The sequence below is a fragment of the Pelecanus crispus genome, chromosome 22, assembly GCF_030463565.1.
Source record: "Pelecanus crispus isolate bPelCri1 chromosome 22, bPelCri1.pri, whole genome shotgun sequence".
Lineage (NCBI taxonomy): Eukaryota > Metazoa > Chordata > Aves > Pelecaniformes > Pelecanidae > Pelecanus > Pelecanus crispus.
This window is the reverse complement of record NC_134664.1, coordinates 3,826,586-3,851,042: the sequence shown is the minus strand read 5'-3', so window position 1 is coordinate 3,851,042 and position 24,457 is coordinate 3,826,586. Positions and strand designations below refer to the sequence as shown.

At 57.1% G+C, this 24,457-nt stretch overlaps 6 protein-coding genes across 6 annotated transcripts; all 6 read right to left on the bottom strand.

Annotated features, from left to right (window-relative positions):
* Window positions 1-244: 244 nt before the first annotated feature.
* LOC104030605 (protein MRP-126) lies at window positions 245-1,427 on the bottom strand. The gene is made up of 2 exons (XM_009482347.2): window positions 1,262-1,427; window positions 245-601 (listed from the first exon to the last, which is right to left on the bottom strand). The coding sequence occupies exons 1-2, from the start codon at window positions 1,376-1,378 to the stop codon at window positions 401-403; spliced, it is 318 nt and encodes a 105-aa protein (XP_009480622.2). The 5' UTR covers window positions 1,379-1,427; the 3' UTR covers window positions 245-400.
* Window positions 1,428-6,173: 4,746 nt separating this feature from the next.
* On the bottom strand, window positions 6,174-6,962 carry LOC142595602 (protein S100-A8-like). Its single transcript, XM_075724229.1, has 2 exons — window positions 6,762-6,962; window positions 6,174-6,338 (listed from the first exon to the last, which is right to left on the bottom strand). The coding sequence occupies exons 1-2, from the start codon at window positions 6,960-6,962 to the stop codon at window positions 6,174-6,176; spliced, it is 366 nt and encodes a 121-aa protein (XP_075580344.1).
* Window positions 6,963-10,518: 3,556 nt separating this feature from the next.
* Window positions 10,519-11,129, bottom strand: LOC104038581 (protein S100-A12-like). The gene is made up of 2 exons (XM_009492994.1): window positions 10,977-11,129; window positions 10,519-10,737 (listed from the first exon to the last, which is right to left on the bottom strand). The coding sequence occupies exons 1-2, from the start codon at window positions 11,127-11,129 to the stop codon at window positions 10,519-10,521; spliced, it is 372 nt and encodes a 123-aa protein (XP_009491269.1).
* A 3,776-nt stretch (window positions 11,130-14,905) lies between these two features.
* On the bottom strand, window positions 14,906-15,917 carry LOC104038572 (protein S100-A4). Its single transcript, XM_009492983.2, has 3 exons — window positions 15,883-15,917; window positions 15,250-15,404; window positions 14,906-15,143 (listed from the first exon to the last, which is right to left on the bottom strand). Exons 2-3 carry the CDS (start codon window positions 15,385-15,387, stop codon window positions 14,979-14,981), a joined length of 303 nt encoding a protein of 100 aa, XP_009491258.1. The 5' UTR covers window positions 15,388-15,404; window positions 15,883-15,917; the 3' UTR covers window positions 14,906-14,978.
* A 1,889-nt stretch (window positions 15,918-17,806) lies between these two features.
* Window positions 17,807-18,796, bottom strand: LOC104038563 (protein S100-A4). Its single transcript, XM_009492972.1, has 2 exons — window positions 18,656-18,796; window positions 17,807-17,971 (listed from the first exon to the last, which is right to left on the bottom strand). Exons 1-2 carry the CDS (start codon window positions 18,794-18,796, stop codon window positions 17,807-17,809), a joined length of 306 nt encoding a protein of 101 aa, XP_009491247.1.
* A 3,848-nt stretch (window positions 18,797-22,644) lies between these two features.
* Window positions 22,645-23,085, bottom strand: S100A16 (S100 calcium binding protein A16). Its single transcript, XM_075724544.1, has 2 exons — window positions 22,930-23,085; window positions 22,645-22,809 (listed from the first exon to the last, which is right to left on the bottom strand). The coding sequence occupies exons 1-2, from the start codon at window positions 23,083-23,085 to the stop codon at window positions 22,645-22,647; spliced, it is 321 nt and encodes a 106-aa protein (XP_075580659.1).
* Window positions 23,086-24,457: the final 1,372 nt, after the last annotated feature.

Below are 24,457 nucleotides of genomic sequence, written 5' to 3'. Positions count from 1 at the left end.
CCTAGGAGACATGCAGAGTGTTTTCAGGCCAAAACAGGCTTTTTTTCTAGTTGGAAATGCAAAGACCTGCCAAGTTATCATGTAAGGAGTATTGTGAGCACCCACTGCAATGAACCCTGCTCTCCCCAGGCATCCACCTTGCCCCTGGGAACCTGCAGCCTGTCTCCAAGGTGGATTAAAGCCATGCTGGGAGACAGTAAGGTGCAGGACTTGCCTCAAGGAAAACCCACGTAGACGCACAGAAGAGTTTTGACAGCCTCAGGGCAAATCTTTATTTGGCAGCAAAACCATCAAACTTGAAGGAAGGAAAGGAGGGAGGTGGGCAGAGAGGGATGGAGGGGAGAAAGCCAGGGGCTGCAAGCACTGCATGGGTGCCTTTGGCCAGGCACCACAGTCTGCCTCAGTGGTGATGCTTGTGGTGCTCCTGCTGTTGTTGCTGCTGTTGCTTCTGGCCATGGCCCTCAACATCATGGAGGTGTTCGTGGGTGGCAATGGTCACACGGGTGATCAGCAACATCACCTCGCAGAAGCTGAGCTGCTCATCCTTGTTTATATCGAGGTCCTTCATGATTTCGTCAATGGTGGCCTTGTTTTTCACATGCTGCAAAGGAAGGGACAGGGTGAGGGCAAAGTCATGTCATTCACATGACTCGGTCTTCCCCCGGCCTTGCTGGGACCCTCACAGGTGCCAGGTCCCCAGTAGTCTAACGCTGTTTGTGGCTCCGTCCTTATGCTATCATCACCCATTGCTTTGAGTACAGCAACAATTCACCCATGACAATGAAGCAACTGGTGAGCAACAGGCTAGCATCATTGCCAGGACACAGTGCAGCGTGGAGACCAATGAAGGCAGCAGTGTTATGTCAGCCACAAACTTATCCTTCAGTGTGTTGGATTAAAAACACTTTACCTTCTGCTTTAGCAGTTACCAAAAAAAAAATAATTGGCTTTTTGGCTGATATTTGACATCATTGCTCCTAGATGGCAGAGGAGCTCTAGGGCATTATGATCCTGATTTTTGCAGATAAGGTAATGCGAGTAAATATCTGGCTGCAGGTTCACCCAGCCCTGCGTGGGCTTCCTTCATTTGTCTTTATGGAGCATGTTTGGAAAATGGCAGTTGGACAGGGAGGGTCTCAGCAGAAGGTGTTGGGGCAGGAGAGTAGAGTGGGAAGGGAGTAAATCCAGTCCCTGGGGGTATTCAGGCAATGGGGTCCAGGCCAGCTCCCTCCCCACGTAGGTCATGAGAAACTCCACTCACCTGCAGGTAGTTTCTAAGCTGCTCCTCAATCAGGAGCTTCAGCTCCCTCTTGGTCAGGGTGTCTTTGTCCCCCTCCCGCCTTGAGTAGTGGTGGAAGACGTCAATGATCTCATTCATGGCCTTCTCCAGGTCGGAAAACAAGAGCAGGGCAGTGGTGGTCTGGAAGAGAAATGATTACACTGAATAATCTCAGGAGCCACAATAGATGGGGAAGACTGATGTAAACCAGAGAGGCTCCAGTACAGCCACCTGCTTCGCACCAGATGAGGACACAGCCTGGCTTTGTTCAGTCATTCTTTTTGGGGGGATAAGTTTGAGCTGTTTGTTTTGAGCTTGCTCTTATCTACAAGCCAAAGGAGACTGAAGGGAGTTGAAGCCTTTGCCTGCTTTTGCTCTGGGATGTGCAACTACAGACAATAGCTGAGAGCTGATTTTTCCCCCAAAATGTGCCTTCTGTAAGTCAAGCGCTGTTGAAGCAAGGTTCCTGAAATACTGGCAGCACTGCAAAAACCTCTGTAGAGGTACAGAATATGAGATCTGATGTCCAGGAGCCCCTTCAGTGCTGAGAAGCCTCTTCCAGGAGAAGACATCTCTCCGTGTGGGTTTGTGCTTGGATGAGCCTGAGCGGAGGTGGTTATCCTCTGCCAGCGACTGATGGCAGCTCACACGGTGAGGAGAGGCTCCCCAAGGGTCCTTGCACCTCCAATGGCCCAGCTGGCACCTGGAAAAGAGCATGGAGACCTTAAATACCCGACTCAACATTGGACTTGCCTTGCTCATCTTGACGAAGTAGTGAGATCCACTTGGGCTGGAGTGGGGCTGATCCCAAGCGTGGCATCTCTTATAGCCTGACCATCTGCCTGCGCCACTCCACCAGTTGTGAAATGTCTCTGTTTCATCCAATTCCATCCAATGACATACTTGTGCATTGCTTAAGGCTCTGGGGTAGTTCCTTAAAAGGGGTCTCTGTGGCTTTTCCTGCAAGGTTGGTGTGTCATGTACTCTAGCTGGGTAGCAGGGAGGTGGCCAGGACATGGCCATGTCCCCTTCACCCCTCCACCTGGCTATTGGGGCTGCAATTCTCCATCAAATCTCAACAGAAGTCTATTTGCCTCAGCTGCTTCAATTTCACCTGGTTTACTCCCCTCTGTAGGGGTGTCTTTTCATGCCATGAGGCAAAGGGGACCCACAGCATCATCCCTGCACTTCTCCAGTGAGCCAGCACTGCTTGGTCCCGTAGCATCCCCATCCTCGCAGACCTGGTGCACACGAGCACCGTGTGGCCCTGCGTGCCCAAAAGCATCTGTCCTGGTTTCAGCTGGGATAGAGTTAATTTTCTTCCTAGTAGCAGGCATAGTGCTGTGTTTTGGATTTAGTAGAAGAATGCAGATAACACACCGATGTTTTAGTTGTTGCCAAGTACTGCTTATGCTAGTCAAGGACTTTTCAGCTTCCTATGTTCTGCCAGGTGCACAAGAAACCGGGAGGGGGCACAGCCAGAATAGTTGATCCAAACTGACCAAGGGCTATTCCATACCATATGACGTCATGCTCAGTATAGAAACTGGGGGGGGGGGGGGGGGGTTGGCCAGGGAGCAGCGATCGCTGCTCGGGAACTGTCTGGGTATTGGTCGGCGGGTGGTGAGCAATTGCATTGTGCATCACTTGCTTTGTATATTATTATTATTATTTTATTGTTACTATTATCATTACTATTTTACTTTCTTCCAATTATTAAACTGTTCTTATCTCACCCCAGGAGTGTTTGTCACTCTTACTCCTCCGATTCTCTCCCCCATCCCATCGGGGCAGGGGGAGCGAGCGGCTGCGTGGTGCTGAGCTGCTGGCTGGGGCTGAACCACGACAGCATCCCGCTGTCCTGCCGCTTCACACAGCCCGGCATTGACAGCATGGTCAGGGTTGCCTGTGTGACATGGGGATAGGGACAGAGCCGGCGCTGAGGGCAGTGCCCCGGTGCTGGGGGACCATCCCCTGCCTGCGGCAAGCAGCTCTTGATGAATGACCAGTAATGGGGCGGGTTCCCACCCTGGCAGGGCTCCAGGAACTTAATTTCACCTCTTCAGGTCAGCAAAAGCCTGTGCCAAGGGAGGCTTCTCCCCACCCAAGGTATGCTCTGAGCTGTGGAGACCAGGTGTGGCTGAAAAGTGTGGGTTTACTTTTTAGGACCGTGTCCTCACTTTGTGGCTGCTTTTTCTTCCTGTTGTTTCTCAGTGTTGCAGAGACCCAGCGCAGGCGCTTTGGCTCAGAGCAACTAAGATCAGGAGCAAAACGAGATTTTCCAGTGCTTCTTCATTAAAATGGTCTGCCTGCTGATTCAGCTGACTTGTCTGGGGGTTTGTTTAACCTGCCAAACATGATGCGAATCTCAGACACAAAGTGGAGGCTAAAATGGGGCCATGGACAGGCCTGGGGTAAGCTCCAGGAGCTCCCGATGAGCTGGCACGGGGCAGCACGGTGCAGGGAGCGGCTCGGGGATGCAGCCCTGGTCCACACACAGCTGCCACCCGGTCCCAGCCCTCACTGGTGAGGGTGCACTGCATTTCACAACAGGGGTGCTCTGATGCACAAAACTGCTGGAGAAGGGCCAGGGCATTACACAACAGGGTGTCAGGGACCATCTGCTCAGTTGCAGAATTTGTAGTAATTTCAGGAAACCGTACTTTTGGTCATTTTATGATCCCAGAGGTAGGGAAGGGCAAGAATGGATTACAGGGTGTGGGATGGGCAAGGGATTTCCAAAGAGGGATGATGGCTAGACCCTTGGATGCGCCCACCAGGCAGCAAGGATGAGACCCCAGGTATTTGGTTTTTAAATGCCAGTGCAGTCACTAAGGTGACCAGAGAGCCTGGGTATGACTTAGGGTCACAGGAACATGTGCTAGCACAAATTTTTGCCTGGCTCTGCAGGTCTCCTTGCAGGGGGAGCCTCCCTGTCCAGCCGTGCCCATAAGCCACGCTGAAGTGGCTGCAGCAAGCTGCAATCCTGGCCCCAAGGCCACCGGGGTTGAGCAAGCATCCACTTGCTGGAGCTGCAGAAGGGAAGGAGTAGGAAGCAGGTGGCACACAAGCAGCCCGATAGCCATGGCAAGCGAAAGATCTGATTCGAGGTGACGGGTTGGTTGTGCCCTGAGGACCTGAGCCCTGGTGGGGCACCCCATGCTTGACAATCATTGCAAAACATTGCAGCATCTTTCAAAATACACACTTACGGGCAAGCGGCTGGCTGATGCGGGAAGAGGGCACAGCAGGGTTTGTCACTATGGGCTTTGCTGTGTTTCACAGCGGGTTTTAGCCCAGAATCAGAGTAGGACACATGTTCTGATTGCTAGATGTGGTTTTAGCTTGGGGAAGCCAGGGGACGTGCTCTGAGCCCTGGTTCCTGAGCACCTTTGAGCATCATCAGACCAGCGATGCTCCAGCTGTGACCCGGCGTGAGCAGCCATCATGGGAGCTGGGGCAGCCTAGAGGTTTTGCCATCCTGGAGGCACAGGGGAAAGGATTTCCCAGTCCTTTACCTCAAGCCAAAAAACATTCACACATGTCTCAGCCATATCAAACAGCTAAAAACTCAGCTGCTTGGCAGGCACCACTGTGGTCCAGTCCAAAGGGAGCTGAGAGCCGGACCTGCTGCCCGCACAGGCATGGCACAACTGCTGGAGGGTGCTTGTCCCTCTCCAAACCATCCTGGAGCTCTGGCAGGTTGCAGGGCTGGATCTGGCCATTGCACTTGCCCTTCCTGCCTGTGCTGCAACATGCAAAGTGTTGTTCTTGCTTGTGCTGGGGCAGCTGCCTGCTCAGCCCTACGGGGTGGTGGTACCCAAGCATTCGGTGAGGAAAAGAGCCTGGCATACAGTGTATTTAGTACCCAGAAACAGCTTGTTGGTGCTGCGAGACATCTCCTAGATGGCTCAGCCAGGGAAAAGATCCTTGTGTCCTGCTGGAGCCTCTCAGGGTTTTGGAAAGAATATTTTACTGGTGGAAAACTCCGAGATGGAAACCATCCGAGCATTTCATCTTGGCTGGGTAGCAAGTGATTCAGCAGGGTTGGGAGGGAGCACTCCAGATGACTTGTCTGTGTGGGAAAACTCTGAAATTTGAGTTTTCATTGGGATTTAGGGGGAAAATTTTAAATCTCAGAATTTCCCACGGGCTAGAAGCTATATATACAGATAGTAACTTCTGTGGGTATTTTTTTTTTTCCCTAAGAGCACCCTGGCTTGTTCTTGTGCTAAAGGCTGTGTTCTGTTGTGAATTGCTGTTGTCATGGGTACTAGTGCATTTTTCCTGCTCATGGGTGATTCTGCATCCAGAGGATGCACTTGGCATGGCCAAGGGGAAAGAGCTGGATGTGGATGGGCAAAACAGAAGGTGCTTCCTCCAGCTAGGCTGGCTCTGCTCTTCCCAGTCTATGCAAAAAACAACTTCTGCCAGGAGAAAAACCTCTAATATAACTTCTATATGTTGCAACTGATGGTTAAAACCCTTGCAGAGCTCAGGCAGTGTCTTGCACTGGTTTTCTGGACATTAATACCCTCCTAGCCCATCAGTCCAGCCCTCTCAGCTTGGACCAGACACTGGGCAATACAGCTCTTGCCCACTCACCACATCTTGGTCATAAGCCCTCTCCTTCATGGGTTTTTGGGGTGCCTCATTTAGGCAAGCCTTTATCCCACAGCTCCAGCAGGACCATGCATTTGCTGCAGCTAGTGCCCACCCTCCCCATCCATGAGATGGATGCAAAAGGGAGTGCTGAGGTAGGAAGGACTCAATGAACTTCAAGTGATGCTTTATTGTGTCACAAGCATAAGTGATCCAAGTAGACAGAAAGCAGCCAGAGCCAAATTCTTATAAGCAATCCCCTCTGATTTTCTCATGGGTCCTACATTGAGACTCAATCCTTGTCTGGTCTACAGCGGTTGTGATTGTGGCTGATGAGATGAGCATCATTGGCCAGCTTGGCCAAGACAATGGTGAACTCCTCGAAACTCACGTCTCTATCATTATTTAAGTCTGTCTCTTCAAAGAGCTTCCTCAGGTAGTCGCTATTGTTCCTGTTCTGAAATTGGGGGACAGGACATATGTTAGCATGCCCCCTCCCTGGGCTGCACACCCACTGGTGGAAACCAAGCCAGTTTTATTCCTGCATGCCCTGGGAAGCGTTTAGAAGCTGCAGGATCATTGTGACCTTCTTCTACCTTGCAGTTAGCCCCTAGTTAAAACCCCAGATGAACAGCCTCCTGTTCCAAGCCCCTTTGGCGGCTCCATACCCCTGCAGTGGCAGGAGGGATGAGCATGGGTGGCCCCACAGCGCATGGACAAGCTGGGTCACAGAAACCCACTCTGTGGACCACAGCCATGGTGGGGGCTGCACCCCACTCTCTCAGGAGCATCCCTGGAGGCAACCTCAGCCTCATCCCACCACAACCCCCCAAGGAAAGCATCCCTCTGGGGAGCACAACACAGCTCCTGTGGCACTCACGCAAGCTTGCAGGAAGGTCGGTGCCTGCTCAGTCAGCATTGTCCTGAACTCCTTGAAGCTGAGGAAGTCAGCCTGGCCCTCCCGGATGCTGTAACGGTGGTAGACATCCACAACGGTTCTCAGGGCCATCTCCAGAGAGCAGTTTCCAGGGAACTGCCGAGTCTCAGGAAGGGTGGTTGTGGGGTGGGTGCTTGCAGACATGGCTGAGCTCTTGAGGTACCTGCAGAAACTGTGTGGAGAAACCTCAAAGCCATGAGATGCATGAAAAATCAGGCACCACACACCATGCTCTTGGCCTCCACCCCAGGCACCCCAAGGGGAGTTATCATAGAATCATAGAATCGTTTAGGTTGGAAAAGACCTTTAAGATCATCCAGTCCAACCATTAACCTACACTACCAAGTCTACTCTAAACCAATCAAGGCTAGACTAGACTAAACCATGTCCCCAGGTGCCACATCTACCCGTTTTTTGAACACTTCCAGGGATGGTGACTCCACCACCTCTCTGGGCAGCCTGTTCCAATTCTTGACCACCCTTTCCGTAAAGAAATTTTTCCTAATTTCCAACCTAAACCTCCCCTGGTGCAGGTTAAGCCCATTTCCTCTCGTCCTATCGCTAACTACTTGGGAGAAGAGACCAACACCCACCTCACTACAACCTCCTTTCAGGTAGTTGTAGAGAGCGATAAGGTCTCAGTTGTGCTGCACCTCCCCAGCGTAGCAGCAGATCTGCACCAGGAGCCCCGTCTCATCGGGGCTGAGCAAGCTAGCAGTGCCTGGTGTGCCCGGGGCGGTCGGCGGCTCCTTGGCACTGAGCAGATAGTAAGTGGTTTTAGGAATATCACCATTTTACAGCATTGCCCAACCGCCTCTAATTTTAGCTTTGCCCAGGAAGCAGCTTGTTCTTACTGACCTGGAGGCATTTGTCAGGCAAATTGGACAAAGCCAGCAGGCTGTAGTCGCATATCTGTACCGTGCCACTGACAGCAAGGGTGACTTCAAGGCAGGGAGCACAGTTCACGCACAGGTTCCACTGCAACCTCTGCCTGACCACCTCCTCCTCTCTCTGTGAATCTCCCTCTCCTCTTTGGGCTGCAAACCCTTTTCACCACAGACACTGAGCACAGAGACCCTGCTTTCTGATGGGTGCCACCATGCAAGTGACATCCCTGAAGGGCTATCTCCTTGCCAGCAGAAACAATTACACTTCCACTACAGATGGCACAGAAATGCCATTAATTTATACTTGTCTTGTTGAGGCAAAACCAGCCTCCTACCCTGGCCCAAGTAGAAAGCATCACCCTGGAATAAAACAGGCATGGCATGAAGCGGTATTCAAAATCACTTCTCCCTCATCTTATTTCCTGCAAGAACCATTGCAGTGTTACTTACCCTTGCCTCCAAGAAGGGTTTGCAGAGGATGGATCAGTTGTAGTGACCCAAGAGCCTGGGCAGCCCTTTTATACATGTCTGAGGTCCTCTTTCATCAGAGATAGTGACACACCTGCTGCAAGCAACAACTTGAGTTAGCATTTACCGTACCTGGAAATTGCAAGGTGGGAACTTCTGAACCCCTCCCCATCTCATACCTCTGCACGTAGTTCCTGGTTGCACCCACCGGGCTTTGGAAATGCTGTCCTTCGCCCCACCATCACCTCTGACAGGGCTGAGCTGCTTGTGTGCCGAGAAAGAATGGGAAAAACGCTGGATGTACCGTCACACCTCAACGTGAGGGTACAGGGCAAGTCCGTCTTGGCAGAACTTGCCGAAACTTTGCAAGTTTTGCAATGTGCTGAAAATCTTGTGTGCTCTCATGCTGGTGTAGAAAATGGGTTGTTTCAGAGAGTTGTGGATAACTTTGTTCCTTGGTTGTCTTTTAACTCAATCTCTGTTGTCTACAATGCTAACTGGTTGAATGCTAGCAAAGAGGAAGGCAACTTCTGCCTTTTAATAAATTGTTTTCCAGAGTATTTTCCATTGCTTTCTATTTTCACATCACTTGTACCAGACTTTCCTCTTGCTCCAGAAACTTTGTGGAGGAAACTGGGCATAAAACAAGAAAGAAATCTGAGGTCAGTCTTTACCGGCTGGAGGATTAACTAACAAATGTTTTGCAAGTCACCTCTGTGCCACCCATCTTGCGTTAGCAGAACAGGTACTAGAAGAATGAAGAGATTATAAAAAGATGTAAGAATAAGACAGTAGATTCCAGGAAGAGGGTAGGAGCAGAAAAACAAAAGGGTAACCATTCCTGTTTGAGGATGCTTCTTGCGTGTCCTGAGGGCGGTATCAAGAACTGTTGCATGAGTTTTATTCTGGTATCCCTGACTCACTTTATTGCTTTTCTTGTTTTCTTCCTCTGCTCATTAGGGACTGTCCCCCTCATTAGGGACTGTTGACAACCTGAAATTGCATCCTCATTCCCCAGCTGGCCTTGCAGACCATCAGCCAAGGCTGGTTTTTGCCCTGTGCACTTGCATAGACCTGTGGGCTCTGAATTCCCCTCTTTCCCAACTGTGTTCCCCAAAACCTGCGGGGAAGGCAGCCTGCGATGCCCAGCCCCCACAAGGGGAGTGATGCCCAAGTGACACCCAGGTGCCCTGGCAGGAGAGTGAATAACATCTGCCTCTGGGGGACAAGGGCTGCTCCCCAATGGCAAAATTGTGGAGCCAGAGAGCGATCACCTGTGTCATCGAGTGCAAATAACCATGCAATAACCCCATGCTTACTTTTGGGGCTCTGTTTCACATGGGACAAGCTTCTGGTTTCAGCTGATGTTGGAAATGCTGGAACCTCCTGAGCCTGAGGGTTTCCCACTCAGTGCACAGTCACTGGCAGATAGAGGAGTTCTTTTCTGCTCATGTATCTGCTCCCCAGGAGCCTGCAGTGGCTTGTAAACGTGCTGTGACTTGGGGGGGGGGGGGGGGACTGTTGCCCTACACTAAAAAAAAAAATCCAGTTTTATTGTGCAGTTAACACCAGCTCCCCAGAGCCCCTCAGCCTCATTCGTTGCTGTGTCGGGGCTTGCAAGTTAAGTACCGGTTGCTTTGTGGGTTGTAGAAGCATTGCATGCACCCCCAGGATGCTGCACCCCCAGCTCCAGAGCTGGGTCTTGGCAGCCTCCTGGGGAAGAAGCCCCTGGCTGTGCTTCACCCCGGCATGCCCTAGAGCTGGTGCAAAGAGGGGCTGAGAGAACCAGGGCTGAGGATGCTCTTTGTGCAGCCACCGGCTGACCCTACCCAGGAACCTCCCCAACATGACGGGGTGCTACGCACCCTGATGTCTACTGAGGTGAAGGGTGCTGGGGCCAACCACCCTGTGCAGGGAACACACTGAGCCTGGGGAATGAAGTGGGAGCATGCTGGGGTCTATCAAGCTTCAGGATGGGGAGCCCACGCAGCCCGTGCTGCTCGGCTGGGACCCAGCAGCACTGTTGTCCTGGCTCCGTGCTCTGCAGGGAGCAGGGTCCCCCCCATGCCACCTTCCCTTTCCCATTGCTTCTCCAGTTCAATCTGCATTTAACCCCCGCCAGCCATGGGCTGGGTGCATATTGCAGCCTCCCTGGAGACAACAGGACACATAATACAGATGCATTTGGTGCTTGAAGAAAGAAATTTTATTTCAATTCCATAAGCAGAAGCACATGACAAAGCTTTGGTTACAGGTTTGTCTGTGCTTACGGGCAAATGGAAGGGATGATGCTGCTGCAAGAGCACAATCCCTTCGGCACAGTCACCCTGGGAATCGCTTCACTTTCAGTGACCATGGCTGTGGCCGTGACCGTGGCTCTGGTCCTGGACGTGGTCCTGGCCCTGGCCCTGACTAGCATGTGGATGCTGGTGGAACCTGTTGTGGGCATCAATGGCTACGAGGCTCAGCGTGGTCAGGAACTCGGTGAACTTCAGGCGACCATTGCGGTTGCGGTCTGCTCTGACGAAGAGTGAGCTTATGTAGTCATCGGTGGACATGTTAGGCTGCAGCAGGACAAACGTAAAAAAGTCAGTCTAAAGTACAGCGGGGTTCAGGGTCAGCCTGCCAGCCCACAGCTGTGGCACGAGGCTCGCCCAGCAAGGATTGTATGGTTTCAGGAAAACCTCAGGAAAACTCTTCCTCCCCTTTGGGAGGCTCTAAGCCACCCCCATGCCCCAAGGAGGCCACCACTTTCTGCAAGCTCTCGACAGCATTAGAGAGCTGGGCCACGCTCGGCTCTTACTGGCTTAGTGTTGTGGAGGAAGGGCTTGGCAGTCTCCTTGAGCAGCATGGAGAACTCGGTCCTGTTCAGGTAGTCATCTATGGGCCATTTCATGGCATACTGGTGGTAGATGTTGACAACACACTCCAAGGCGAGCTCCAAGTCGGTTTTCATCTTCCTAGGAAGAGACAGGCAGCAAAACATGAAAACCCCATCGGAGGAGAAGGACTGCCCTCTCCTCTGGGAGCCTCAGCCAGGCCCTGGCTGCCCGGCGGGGTTGGACTCATCCCGGTGGTGCTTCCAGCAGCACGAAGCCCGAAGCCACCATTTGGCAAGGACCTACTTACCTGCGAGCAGTGCTGGGGCTAACTTCTGCAGATGGTGGTGCACGGGAGGAGAGGAGCGGGCAGGAGCAGTGACAGCACGATGGAGGTGAGGTCTCTTTTATACTCTCCCTGAGCTATGATTTGTGACACCCTCAAATTTCCTTCGGGCCAATAACCCCAGGAATTGTGCAAGGCTGCGCAGCACGCCCAGGCGGCAATTTCTTGCCTGGCTCCCGGAACTGGCGGTTCCCACTGTTAATAAGGGAGGGGACGCATAAAACTCGTAAAGGCAAAACAAGGAAACACCAAAAGAGACATTTGCACGGAGTGAGCATTGTGGGTCCGTGATGGTGCAGGGGGCTTTCCCAGGAGCCAGGACATTCCTGCAGAGTTTAGGGATCTTTGCGGAGATGATGGAAGACAAATTTTTCTGGATTGTGTGAAAGGTGCTGGGTGAGGGTCTCTAGTGGGATGATGCTGTTTCTTCCCAAATGGGGGATGAGGTTCATCACTCCTGTATCTGCCCTGATGTTGTTGAATTTGGCTGGAGGTGTGGTGTCTGCCCCCAGCACACTGCTGCACGGGTGCTGGGGGATGGCCAATGCATCCCACCTCCCAGTCACCTCTCAAAGATCAGCAGTATTCTTCCTGAATCATTCCTTAACAGCTAGCCAGGGAGCCAAGACAGACATTACAAATCCAGGCATGCCAGCATGCCGGAAACCTGCCAGCCAGTCTTAGGAGGTGCCGGGCATTTCCCGGCAGCTGTAATTGTTGCCTGATGATAAGCAAGGACATTGGCTGCTTATTCCTGGTGTTGGGGGGATGCTGCCACTTGCAGGACACCCCATGGTGTTCCCAGTGCCTGGCGTGGGCTGCTAAACCCTGCATGTCTTGGGGGAAAGACAGTCTGGGGGGGTTGGTGAGGAGCCTGGGCCCCAGGATGCCCAAGCCCTTCACCCCAAGTCAGTGCGTGGTGGGACTGGCACAGCAAAAAGCCGGTGCTAGCCATTAAGGGTTTTAGGAGACGGGAAGGACAGCAGTGATGAAACGTCTCCCCATCAGCATAATCCAGGAGCATGAGGAACTGGTGCCAGAAAAAGCCTGAATTGCAAAAGAGTGAAACAAAGGGACAGGCTGTATGATGGAGGGAGATGGGTGCATCCTCCCCATAAAGGGAGCCACAGAGGGCTGATCAGCGGGGAAATGGGTGCGGTGTTCGTGAGACGTGATGGGACACGCGGTGAGAGGTGTGAAGGGATGTGCCTGTGCCACGTGGGGCGGTGGGAGGAGACGCGCGTGCGCCGTGGGGCAGGCAAGAAGGGACAGGCATGCACTGCGGGTCTTCATGCTGCCATTTGCTGCCCAACCTGCCACGGAAGCCACGTGCCTGCATGCCGGGAGCTCCCAGCACATGCCCTGCCTTGGGGCCCCACTGCCATGCCATGGCAGCCCACGTTCTGGTGCAAGAGCCACCATGGGGTGTTGGTATCTGCTCCATGGCCGAATGCAGCCGCGGGGCTGGGAATATTGGTGCCACGGTGACAGAGCCAGTGCAGCCCCGAGGGTGTGGCAGCAGGGCGGTGACAGGGCTGTAGGTGGATGCAGGCAGGCTGGGGTGCCTGTGAACAGCATCATGGCAGCTTCAGATAGTCACAGATCGGGCATAAAAAGGGCCAAGGGCTTGTAGGGGGGTCCCTTTCGTCCGCCTCTGTGATGCAAGCACAGTGCAGCTGCGTTCTCAGGTGTTTCACTGAGCCTGGAGGGATGGATACCTTTTTTTTTTCCCCCAATACTGATGCTTGGGTGAGTGCTGGATCTCAGAAGCTGGGGTTTGTGGAACAACCCCTACATCCTCCATTTTGGGGAGCAGGGGGATGAGCTTCAACCCCAGTCTCCTAGCAAACCAGCCCTTGCAAAGCTGAGGGTGCAGCGCCTGGGTGGGAGTCCGGGGCAGAAGGACAGGCAGAGCATCGCCAGCACCCAAAGGGATCCATGGATCCAGGGACATGAGCACCAGGTGCAGCACCTCACCAATTCCCTCCCACTCACCCCCCAGCAAGAGAAAAGAGTGCCATCCATGAGGTTTTAATTTATTTAAGGCTCAAAAATGATCAGAAACACGGCAACAAAACTTTACAACAGGAAATTACAAAAAACTTTACAAAAGGTCCTTACAAAAAGGACCCTGAAAGGCCCTCAGGGCTCCTCGCCCCACTGGCTGGCCCAGCTCTGTATTTGGCATTCCTTCAGTGCGTCACTGTAGATTGTGGCCAGGGCCCCCAGGAAGGTGGAAATTCACTTCCTCGTCTTTGTTACGGTCCAGGTCCAGTCCACGCCACGGCTGTGGGCAGCACGGGGATGGAGGGGAGCTCAGCGAGCGGCTGGGACATGGCCCAGCCTTGGGGCAGGGCGTGGGGAGCACCTGGGGCATCGCTCCTTCTCCACCCCGGGGGATGCTCTGCAACCCCCCAGCTTGCCCTGGTGCCAGCAGGGCAGGAGGGGGCAAAGCCCCTCCGGATCCAGCTCAGCACAGCCCCCAGCGCCTGGCTCTGAGCGGGCAGGGGGCTGCCCTGCATGCCCACCGTCACGCCACCCCGGGTGTTGCATCAGCTGGGGCCGGTGGCTGCAGGGTGACTCACGGGGCGCAGCCCAAACATGGCTCCGAGCCGCCTCCGCACGCAGCCCCGGGGCTGGCGGAGGGAATATCCTTGGGGGGAGCAAAGCCAGGGCTGGGCAAAGCGAAGCCTTTGTGGCATCTCCGCTCACCGGTGCTTCCGGGAGCAGCCCCGAGCCCACCAATAAAGGTCTGGCTCCCAGCAGGGGGGCATCCACATCTGGAAGGGGCATGCTGCACAGCTGGAGCCCAGCACACCAGCCTGGGTTGCCGGCAGCTGTTCAGTGGGGGGAAAGGGGAATCAGAGGGAGGAAATGGCGACTTACAGACGTGAGCGGGACAGGCTCCGGCGCAGGGAAGGGAAGGCTGTGGCTGCTCGGCTCCTCACATTTATAGCCATGGGCTGAGTCCTCCCATGCTGGCAGTGGATGCACAGGGGAAGCCACTCCTCTGCACGCCATAATTCCACCCCGAGCAGGAATGCAACTGAAACCCTGTTCCCCAAGGGTTCACTTGGGGTGGGGAAGGGACAAGGGTGACTTCCCAACGCAGCAGGTCCTGTCCCACAGAGCAGCAGGTGCAGGGACAGATGTTTACTCCATGTAAGCTTAGTAATTATGCCTAAAAAGGAGCTGTTCACCCGTTGCTGTTATCATGGCACTGGTCGGAGGTATTAATCCCTGTGAAAGTTCCTGCCTTGCCTTGCACGGCCGCGAAGCAGTTACCAGGGCTGCAGGGCAGGGTGCTGCTGGGCAGAGCCCGCCGCTGACTCACGCCAACGGGTATCAGCCCCGCGGGCAGTTTACAAGGGCTCGGGGAATGCGGTGCCCGTGCTGCAGCAGAGAAAATTCCAGCTTGGAAGTGTCCTTGCTCTCGCTCGTCACCTAGTACCTGCAATGCGCACATGGAAGGGAAGCGGGGTCTTCCCCAGCGTGACAGCAGCCGTCTCTGCGGCCAGAAACCCCCCTTGCAAACCACGCAGAGGACTTTGTTTATATCAACTTTTATTGAAAGAGCATCAGGAAGACAGTGGCAGGGGTCATGGGAGCAGCGATACAGCCCAGGGCTGGAGCCCTGCGCTCACTTCATGCGCGGCATCTTGTCGGGGTAGTCCTGGAAGAAGTCGTTGCATATCATGGCCATGCAGGCCAGGAAGGTCACGTATTCCTGGAAATCCACCTCGCTGTCACTGTTGCTGTCCAGGTGGCGCATGAGCTGCTGTAAGTTGGCCTCGTTGGTTTGTCCCTGCCCAGGGGGAAGAGGGGGGTTAAAATGAGGTTGTGCATCAAGGGCCACATCCCCGAGTCCCAGCATCTCCCATGGGATGTGGGACCCCCTGCCCCACACTTACGCTGAAGGTGGGCAGCTCCTTCATGAGCAGGTCCTTGAGCTCCTGCTTGCTGAGCTTGTACTTGTCCCCCTCCTTCCCTGAGTACATGTGGAAGGTTGAGACCATCACGGCCAGTGCCTGCTCCAGGGGAGACGCCATGGGGGATGCCAGCAAGCCTGGAGGCACCAACAGCACAAGGGGGTGAGAGCAGAGTTCGGCGTTCCCAGACACCCCCGTGCCGGGGAGCCGACGGTCTCCCCCAGACCGTGCAGGCTGCTCCGGTGCCCCGCTCCCGGGTACGCACCGGGATGCATCGCCATTTCCTCTCTAATTTCACCCTCCCACTAGCAGCTGGGCTGGGCAACCTCCAAAAAAGCCGTGCCAGAGGGGAGAACGTGGGGGGAGGCAGCAGCCCTCTCCCACCTGAGCCAGGCAGGGAAGGGGCACATGCGCTTTTCCAGCCCTCAGAGGTAAAATGCAGCCTTCGAGCTTGGCTCACTGCAGCAGGAGCCTCACACTCAGCCCCAGGGGAAAAACTCTGTAGGGGGACCCCGCGGCGGGATGGGGCAGCTGCACCATCAGCAACATCTGGAGGGACAGCGGGGCGAGGGGGAACAGAGCGTTGTAGGGGGGAAAAAAAAACAACTAACTCACCGACAGCTCAAACAAAACAGTCAGGGACAGGCAAGGCGGAAGGAGAGCCAGCGCCAGGTCATGCATTTATAGCTCCGCCTGGGACACCTCCCTCCTTACCCAGCTGGGAAGGCACCAATGCTGATCCAGCGCCTGTCTGGACATTGGCTGGCAAAGGAGACAAGGAAGCGCTGGGAGCAGCCTGGCCCTCCCAAACCGTCCTGCTCCTGCGCTGCCAAGCAGGCTGGTCTGGGTTAGAAAGAGCAAAATGCGCCCCTGGGGCTGGACGGGGACCACCTGGTCGAGGATAATTCCTAGGGACGAGGGATGAAGCAAGGGCAGCGGTGGGCACCTCGTCCCACCGCTGCCAGCAAGGGCAGGCGATGCCAGTGCAGGGTGCGACGCTGCGCAGGATGGTTTTGGCAGCATCCCCGGGGGTGTCTGGAGCTGCACAAACCCGAGCGGCGTTTGTCCACGGCTTTGTTGTCGTGCTGGGGTTTGAGTTTGGATGAGGTTTTTTTTCTGTTTTTAACTTGACTGCAAGCACATTCTGTTTCATAATTCCAAGAGCAGTGCATCACAACGCCCCGTTGTGTAACGGAGCGCTATTTTGGTGTCTGCGTGTCCCGGGCATGTGTCAGGGAGCTGCGGGGGAAAGCCAGGAGCCGGCAGTTTGCAACCCCCTGCCGTGGGGCAAGCTGGCTGTTCACCGTGGTGCAAGGGCTGACAAATACCCCAAGTGTCCCCAAGCCTGGCTGAGCCCCCTCGGGACAAAGGCACCTGCTGCTGTGGGGACCAGAGTGAGAAAAACAGGGGATGAAGACCCGCTGCCGGCTCCGGGAAGCTCCGATGCCCAGTGGGATGTGAAACCCCACCAAACACCGCGTGGCGTCTCCCCAGGTCGGGGGTTTCTTTAGGGACTCTTTTGGCAAAAGAAACCCCCAAGCCTGAGCCTCGTCTCCCTGCTAACAAGTGCAAACTGGTGTAAAGTACTGGGAGGGGGCAGAAGCTCCCAGGGGCTTTTTATAAAGACCCTGGGAAGGGGCAGAGCAAAGTTTGGAGATGCTGGGAGATGCTGGAAGGACTTGGGGGCTCAGGGAGGACTTGGGGGCTTGGGACAGGCTCTGTCAGGGGTCTGCTCTGCCGTGCAATGATGCAAAGGCTTTGTAAGGGCTTTTTGAATCTGCAGTGGTTTCCCAGGTTTTTTGGGGCTGCTGGGGAAACCTGGAGAGCAGCTGCAGCACCTTCTGCAAACCAGCCCAGACCTGCCGGGAGCTGCTGCAGCTACCGGGAGGTGGAGGGGGGGCAAGCCCCGTGCTTCCCAGCCAGTATCACAGGCTGATTTGCTCTGGAAACTGCCGCTTGTCTGCAGCCCCACGGCTCCGTGGTAGACCTGGAAGGCTCAGGTTGACCTTCTCCAGTGTGCTCCCCCAGCATGGGCTCGCCCACTTCCCAAGGGGCTAAGGGTCTCCTCCAGCTGTCAGAAACAGCTCTTCTCTGCAGGAACTGGGGACACGCTCTGGCTTTCGTGCTTTGCACAGAGCTGGCATCTTGCTGTCCGGTTCCTCCAGAGCAGCTTTCTCTCCCCAAACCCCATGCATTGCCCAGGGCAGCTCGTGCCGACCTACGATCCAAGCTGGGCTCAGGGAAGCTCGTATGTTTTGAGCTAAACGTGCGCTGAATCTCTCCCCGAGCCAGCAAGGATGGTTCGGGGGGATGTCTGAGTACGTTGCTGGGAGGCGGCGCTGAGCTGTTTTGCTCAGGCTTTTCCAAAAAATGCCTCACAGGCCTGAGTCACGCTGTGGAAAATCCCACACAGCTAGAGGAAGGCGTGAGTCACCCCGCTGCCCGCTAACCTACGGTGCACGAAACCCTGCTGATGCACACCGAGGTTTTGGAAAAGCTTTTATTGAAAGACCCACGGCGATGCTGTGGGCAGCAGGGCTCACTTCTTGCGGGGCTGCTTGGTGGGGTCATCCTTGAAGAACTCGTTGAAGCCCATGGCGATGCAGGCCAGGAAGCAGGCGTACTCCTTAAAGTCCACCTCGCTGTCCTTGTTGTGGTCCAGGTCATTCGTGAGCCTCTTGAACTCCGCCTCGTCCATTTGTTTCTGCGAGGGGGGAGAGCGCGGTGGGGGTAAGCAGTTTCAGGGTGCACGGATGAGCGAGGGGCTTCCCCATCCAGCCCTGCTGCTTGCAAGGAAGGATGTAAAAAGCCTGAGTTTCCCTCCCCCTGCCTTGAAGGAGGGTTTCCTCTTTGTCTTTGGAAGAAGGTGGCCTTTTAGAAATGCAGGTGGCTTACCTGTGATCTGGGGCATGCTGCACGGCTACAGCAAATACGCCTCTCGGTCATGAAAAAGTTTGTCTAAAAAAATTTCTCCTCCCTCCTCCCAATTTAAACCACAAGCCAGAAGGAGAAGTGGGGGTTAAAAAAGGATTGAAAAAAAAAAAATTTAAATCGGAGCATGATTTTCTTTGCCAACCAAAATATTTCTGTGGCTATAAGAAAGCCAAGTTTCCTTTCGGTCTGAGCATGCTCCAGCTCAGGTCCTCCTGGTCTCATCCCTCCTTCTCCCCAGGGCTTGTCCTAGAGCGCAAGGTCCCAGCGTGTCGCACGTGGGCTGCATCCGTGGTGCGTGCTTTGGGGAAATTCAGAGACCACCTCAGCTCACCCCAGTTTGCACCGTGCTATGTGGAAAGACCCGAGGCTGGTTCGCTCCTGCCCCTCCAACACCTCCCACCCACCCCGGGCACCTCCGAGGGCTGCAAAGGGATGTGCCCCCACGGCCACTTACGCTCCCGAAGACGGGCAGCTCCTTGTTCAGCAGCTCCTTGAGCTCTGCCTTGCTGAGTTTGTACTTGTCCCCTTCCTTCCCCGAGTACTTGTGGAAGGTGGTGACGATCACGGCCAGCGCCTGCTCCAGGGGACACGCCATTGCCAGCCTCCTGCGTGCCTGCAGGGCAGAGCACCGGGGATGGGGTCAGGGCAGGCTCCGGGCGGTGACAGGGGTCCGTCCCCCGCACCCTGCCCAAATCAGTCTGCAATGCTGCAGAGGGGCGGCTGCAACCCCAGTGCCCCTCGGGGAGGCGTTTCGGGGTGCAGCGACTGCTGGGTGAGTTGCAGCTGGAGACCACAGCTGCACAACGAGCGATGCACAAGGAAGGGGAGCAGAGACTCACCGGGGTCAGCGCAGATCAGGCAGCAGCGAGGAGCCGGGGTGCTGCAGCCGGAGCACGATGGGCATTTATAGCCCAGCCGGGGTGGCACTGCCCAGTGCACCCCATGCAGCCCCCTTGCCTCCAGGCTTTCCCAGCAGCTCCACACAGGCGGTTTCACCCGCGCCTCATTTTTGCCTAACGAGCTGTGTGATGGCATTAGTGGGAGGTGGGTGGCTTTGGGTGCTGCTGGGAGGAGCTGCTGGCCCTGCTGGGGAATCTGGGGACCGAGGCACAAGTCAAGGGATGGGCACGGGGACTGGGAAGGGCTGGGGCATCCCTTGAGGCTTCCCGGAGAACGCTGGTCACCAGCCCACGTCCCCCCCTAAGCCATCACACTTGGCTGACAGTCTGACATCACTGATGGTCCTCCACACCTCCAGCTTTCTGGCTGGCCCCAGTCTCCCCAAGAGAGACGGTCCCAAGCACTCCCATCCCAGTGACCCCAATGCAAACAGGGGTCCGCAGCAGGGTTGGGGAGGTGACAGCAGTTTTATTCGAGCCATGGGCTGGGTCTCGATGCTGGCTGGCAGGGCCATGAGCCTTAGCACAGAAGTCATTGCAGAACATGCCGAGGCAGCCCAGGAGGACCACGTACTCCTTGAAGTCCATCATGTCCTTGTCCTCCAGGTCCTTCAGCAGCACCCAGAAGCTGCGGCTCATCCAGTTGCTCCTGGCACAGAGCATCAGCGGAGTCAAGGACGGTGCTTGCCAACTGCAGCACAGGTAGGCACCAACCGCACCGGGTGGTTTCAGCAGATGGGGAGAACCTATTTTAGGAAGGACCGAGCCCTTCCCTGACCCCCACATCTTCCCCAGTGGTGGGGAGAGACATGAGGATGCTAGTGGGGCTCGGTCCTGGGTGTCCTCATGCTCGCCCCCATGAAGCTGGGCAGCTCCTTCAGCTCACCCTTGCTCAGCTGGTATTTGTCACCTTCCTTCCCCGAGCACTCGTGGAAGCTGGCAATGCTGGAGGCCAGGGCTTGTTCCAGGGCGGTGGCCATCCTGGCAGGGGGCTGCTCCCAGGGGAGCAGCAGCACCGGGAAGGGCGCCCGGTTTTTCCCTGCAAGCCCCCGGTTGTGTTTGCTTTGCCCCCATCCACAAGACCCTGTTTGGTTCAGAGGAGGGAGCCAGGGTAAATCCTTGTCTGGCGAAACCCAAGGTGACCTGGCCTTGAGCATCTCAAAGACAGAAAACCTTTCAGTCTTTGGTGATTGCAGAGGAAACATGACTGCCTTCTCCCAGAGGTGTGGTGGCGGGAGAGGAAGGTGGGGGAACATATTTGGGGCATTTTCTGAAATCTTGCAAATCCTGCACCACGTGGGACCTCGAGGCTGGTGCGCTGCCAGGGCCGGGTTAGCAGCTGGCGCAGGGTCCCCGGAGCTGATCCCGCCAGGGACACGAGGACAGGAGCATGGGTTTGAGCTCCCTAAATTGGGGCCAGCTGCAGAGCCTGGCAGCCCCGTCCCTGTCCCGCGGCCCTGCACAGTCCCTCTCCCCGCCTGCCATATGGTGCCATGCGATGTGCCCCGGGGCTTTCCAGGAGGAGCACCCAGGGTTGCAGCTGCCGGGCGCACGGGCACACAAACCACCCCCTGCCCACGCAGATGTCCGTGCATTGTGCCCTCCGACACACCGGTCCCCTGCACACTGGTGCACCCCCCGGGTTCCCCATGCACCCATGTTTGCTCGAAGCAGCTCCAGGGTGGGAAATAACACGACCAGCACGGGCATGGGGACTGCGACTGCTCAGAGCCCCAGCCCGGATGCCTGGGTCCTGCAGGGAAGTGTGCACAAGAGGAGGGACATCCTGAATTGTTTCCATGCACTGCAGCCGATCTGCATCCAGAAATGAGATGTGGGGGGCTGGTTGCCCCTCACCCTGACGATCCCTTCTGGAGAGACCCTGAGAGTCTACCCCAGATCCCACCAGATCGCTGGGATCCCATGTGAGCAGTCAGGTGTAGCGCCCAGCCGAGCCCCACTCACCCCATAAAAAGTGACGTGAGTCACGAGCCCTGCCCTTGCCCAAGAGGGATTCCTCCACCATGACTCAGCCACAGCCCTGCCCGGCTGCGCCGCCTCCCACGAGGGCACCCCCGGTTTGCCCGGGACCCCCAGTTCTGCAGGGCATGGGGAAGGTGGGCTACATGGGCAGGGGCACAGGCAGGAGCCAGCGATGCCCCTGCATAGGGGAGGGGAGCAGCAGGGTCAGTGAGGGGGGCTGGCTCCAAGGTGCTGCCCCCCCGCCCCCGCCATGGGAGTGGGGGCTGTAGGGGGGGACACCGCCATGCTTGCAGGCCCGGGGCCAAGTCCTCTCCCAGTGGAAAATCCCCAGCAGGCGCCGGGGCTGCCGGCTCGGGCTGGCTGCCAGCGCTGTGGGCGTTACAGGGCGCCGAGAGCCGGGCTGCAGCACGCTCCCTGCCGAGCACTGCCGGCCTGGCGTGTCCTGGCACACACGCGGCCGCAGAGGTTGTCCCTGTCCCCATCCCAGGTGGGGGGCACGCAATGCGCCGAGACGCAGCGCAGGAATTGGGATGGCCAGGATGCCCCGGGGTTGGGGCGGCCGTGCCCTTGCTGTGCACAGACGCGGAGCCATAGTCCCAGGCTGCCCAGGATCCCGCATGGGAACATGGAGAGGGTCCCCAGGGATGCGTAGCAGCAGCACCTGCATCCTTTGCCCCAGGCAGCAGCTTGGGGTGCTGTGGGGCCGGTGGGGTGCCGGGAGGCCGCAGTGTCTGCTGACACCTCGTGGTGGCTCGATCAGCCCCAGGGAGCCCGTCCCTGCGAGGCCGGAAGGCTGGGACGGGCGTTATCGCCAGCCCAGGGCACGCCATGGCTGCATGGGCGATGGGGGACAGGCCAGACCCCCCTCCCTCGGCCCCCACATCCCCTCGGTGCGTGCATGCTGCGGGGCAGCCCCCCAGAAGGCAGAGCCTCAGCGTCACCCGCTGCTCCTCCAAACTTTATTGCTGCAATAAATAACCACGGTGGTGTTGCCCGGACGGGACCGTGCCGCTCCCCAAGCCTGAAGGACCAGAGCACCAGGCAGCGCAGGCAGGGCAGACCCTTCACCAGCTTGGGCAGAGGGAAAGGCACCCCTTTCCCAAGAAGACCCCCGACTTCGAGGGGGAGCTCCAAGGGGAGAGGGAGTCCCGGTTGTGATGGGGTTTCTGCCAGCGGGGCCGTGCCCCAGATGTCTGAGAACAGACAGAATTCGTGTCCTAGATGAGGGGAAGCCTCTCCCTTTGCTTCTTGCCCAGCAGCCCAGCAAGGACAGGGCTTGCGGAAGAGGATGAGGGCAGAGATGTCATGGTGTGGGGCAAGGAGGAGCCCCCCGAGGCTGTGATGGCCTCGCACCCCCCAGCTCCCACCCACAGGGTCTTCCTGCCCCGATCGCACCCTGGCATGGCTCAGTCGGCAAAGCTGTGGGAGACTGCGGTGCCCCGGGGCAAGCTGGGCTCGGGGCGGGGCTCGGCAGCGGGAGAGGCGAGAAGCGGGGAGGCATGGAGAAGCAGGGGGCCTGAGCCCGGGGGGCTGAGCCCAGGGAGGGTCCGGATGCAGCCGGCTACTTGGTGTGCTTGACGCTCTGCTCCTGCTGGCGGATGATTTGGGCGATGGGGCTGGCGATGCCGCCTATCAAGGTCCAGTACTCCTCGAAGCTGATGCGCCCATCTTTGTTCTCGTCCAGGTCACAGATGAGCTTGTCGGCCGCTCGACGGTTCCCGGTATCCTGGGGGAGAGAGCAGAGCCGCTCACACCAGGGCAGTGGGGAAAGCGGGGTGCAGGGTCGGGGGGGACCCCATGCAAGCAGGAGGAGCCGCTCCCCTTGCCCCGCGCACCCCGGCCTCACCGTCAGCATGTGGTTGAGCTCACAGCTCAGCATCTTGCGGAAATCCTTCTTGCTGATGCGCCGCGGGTTCTTGCAGCAGCAGCGGCGGCTCGAGTACTTGTCGAAGTTGTTCACCAGCACCTGGACAGCCCATTCCAGCTCCGTGCACTCTGCCATCGCTGCTTGCGGTCACCTGCGGGGACGGGGGTCAGGGATGGCGGCCATGGGACCCTCCACGTGCCCATGCTGGAGGACAGGGGGTGCAAGGGCCAGCGGCGTGCCGCCAAAGATCACGGTGCCATCACTCAGGGCACGCATGGGGGTCTCCACTGCTGCCAGCCCTGGGGTCACCACAAGCCCCCCGGCAGGCAAAAAACAGCCTCCATGGAAAGGCAAAAATCCGGCAGTGCCAATGTGCAGGGGTGCTCATCTCCCCACATCGTTGCGCATACAGGAACACCCCAAAAAATCCTCCATGCCACCTGCCCCGGCTCCGGCGCAGCACCCGCCCCACGCCAGCCGCCCCACCTGCCCCCCCGGGGCGGCCGCCCCCGCGCGTGGGACGGGGCGGCAATTATGGTGCTGGGGCCGTGGGGCTCCGCAGCGCCTGGGCCGCGGCTGCTGGTTCCCAGGGCTCATTAGGGAGGAATGGGGCTGGGAGCCGCACGGCAGCAGCAGTGGCGGCGGGACAAGGGCAGGAATTACCGGCCAGCCCTCCTCTTGCTTCACAGCTCTGAGAACAACCCGGTGCAGCAGGTCTGGACCTGCCCAAGCCCCCTGCGAGCCCAGCTAAGGGCGTCCCCCAAACCCCAGGGTCCAATCCTGCCTGCCTGCTTGACGTCCAGGGTCTCCCTCCTCTCTCCATGCTCCCGAGACTGCCCCAAGCCAGGAAGCTCCTTCCTATGGATGGTCCCTGTCACAGGGTCCAGCGTCCGCATCCCGGGCAGGATGCAGGCGGGCAGGGTCGGAAACTGCGTCACCTTGTCTGCCCTTGGCTCTTTCCTGCCCCGTCGGTGGGAGGGCGCGGGGCGAGCCGAGGCGTGTTGCTCCCTGTCGTTTCGCTGGAGCCATGCTGATTTACGCCAGCCCGGGGTGCAATGCCAACCATCACGACAGCGCTGGCCATGTGGGTCTTGGAGGAAGCCAACAGGGTGGCATGCGTGGAGTGCAGAGGAGTGGCCCAGCACTGTCCCCCACTCTGGGGGCTTCATCCAGGAGGGCGTATGCAGCCCAGCTCCTCCCTGGGAGCAGGCAGGACCTGCCCGGTGCCCCAAACTTGGCTCACATCCCCTCTCTCTTTGCACTGATCCTCCCCAATTCAGCCCCAGGCCAAGGACGTCGGCACATCAGGGTGGTGCCAAGAGCCACGAGGTTCAGCCTCGGGCTCCCTGCACTCTCGCGCTCGTCCCTGCATGCCTCGGCGTGCCTGGGTGCCCTCCTGAGCCATTCTTGTCCCAGTGGGAGCCTTCGCCGTGCCACGGTGCCGCAACCCAGGGTCACCCCGTCCCAGGACCAGGGACCGTCCCCGGCTTGCAGGATGCTGGGCACC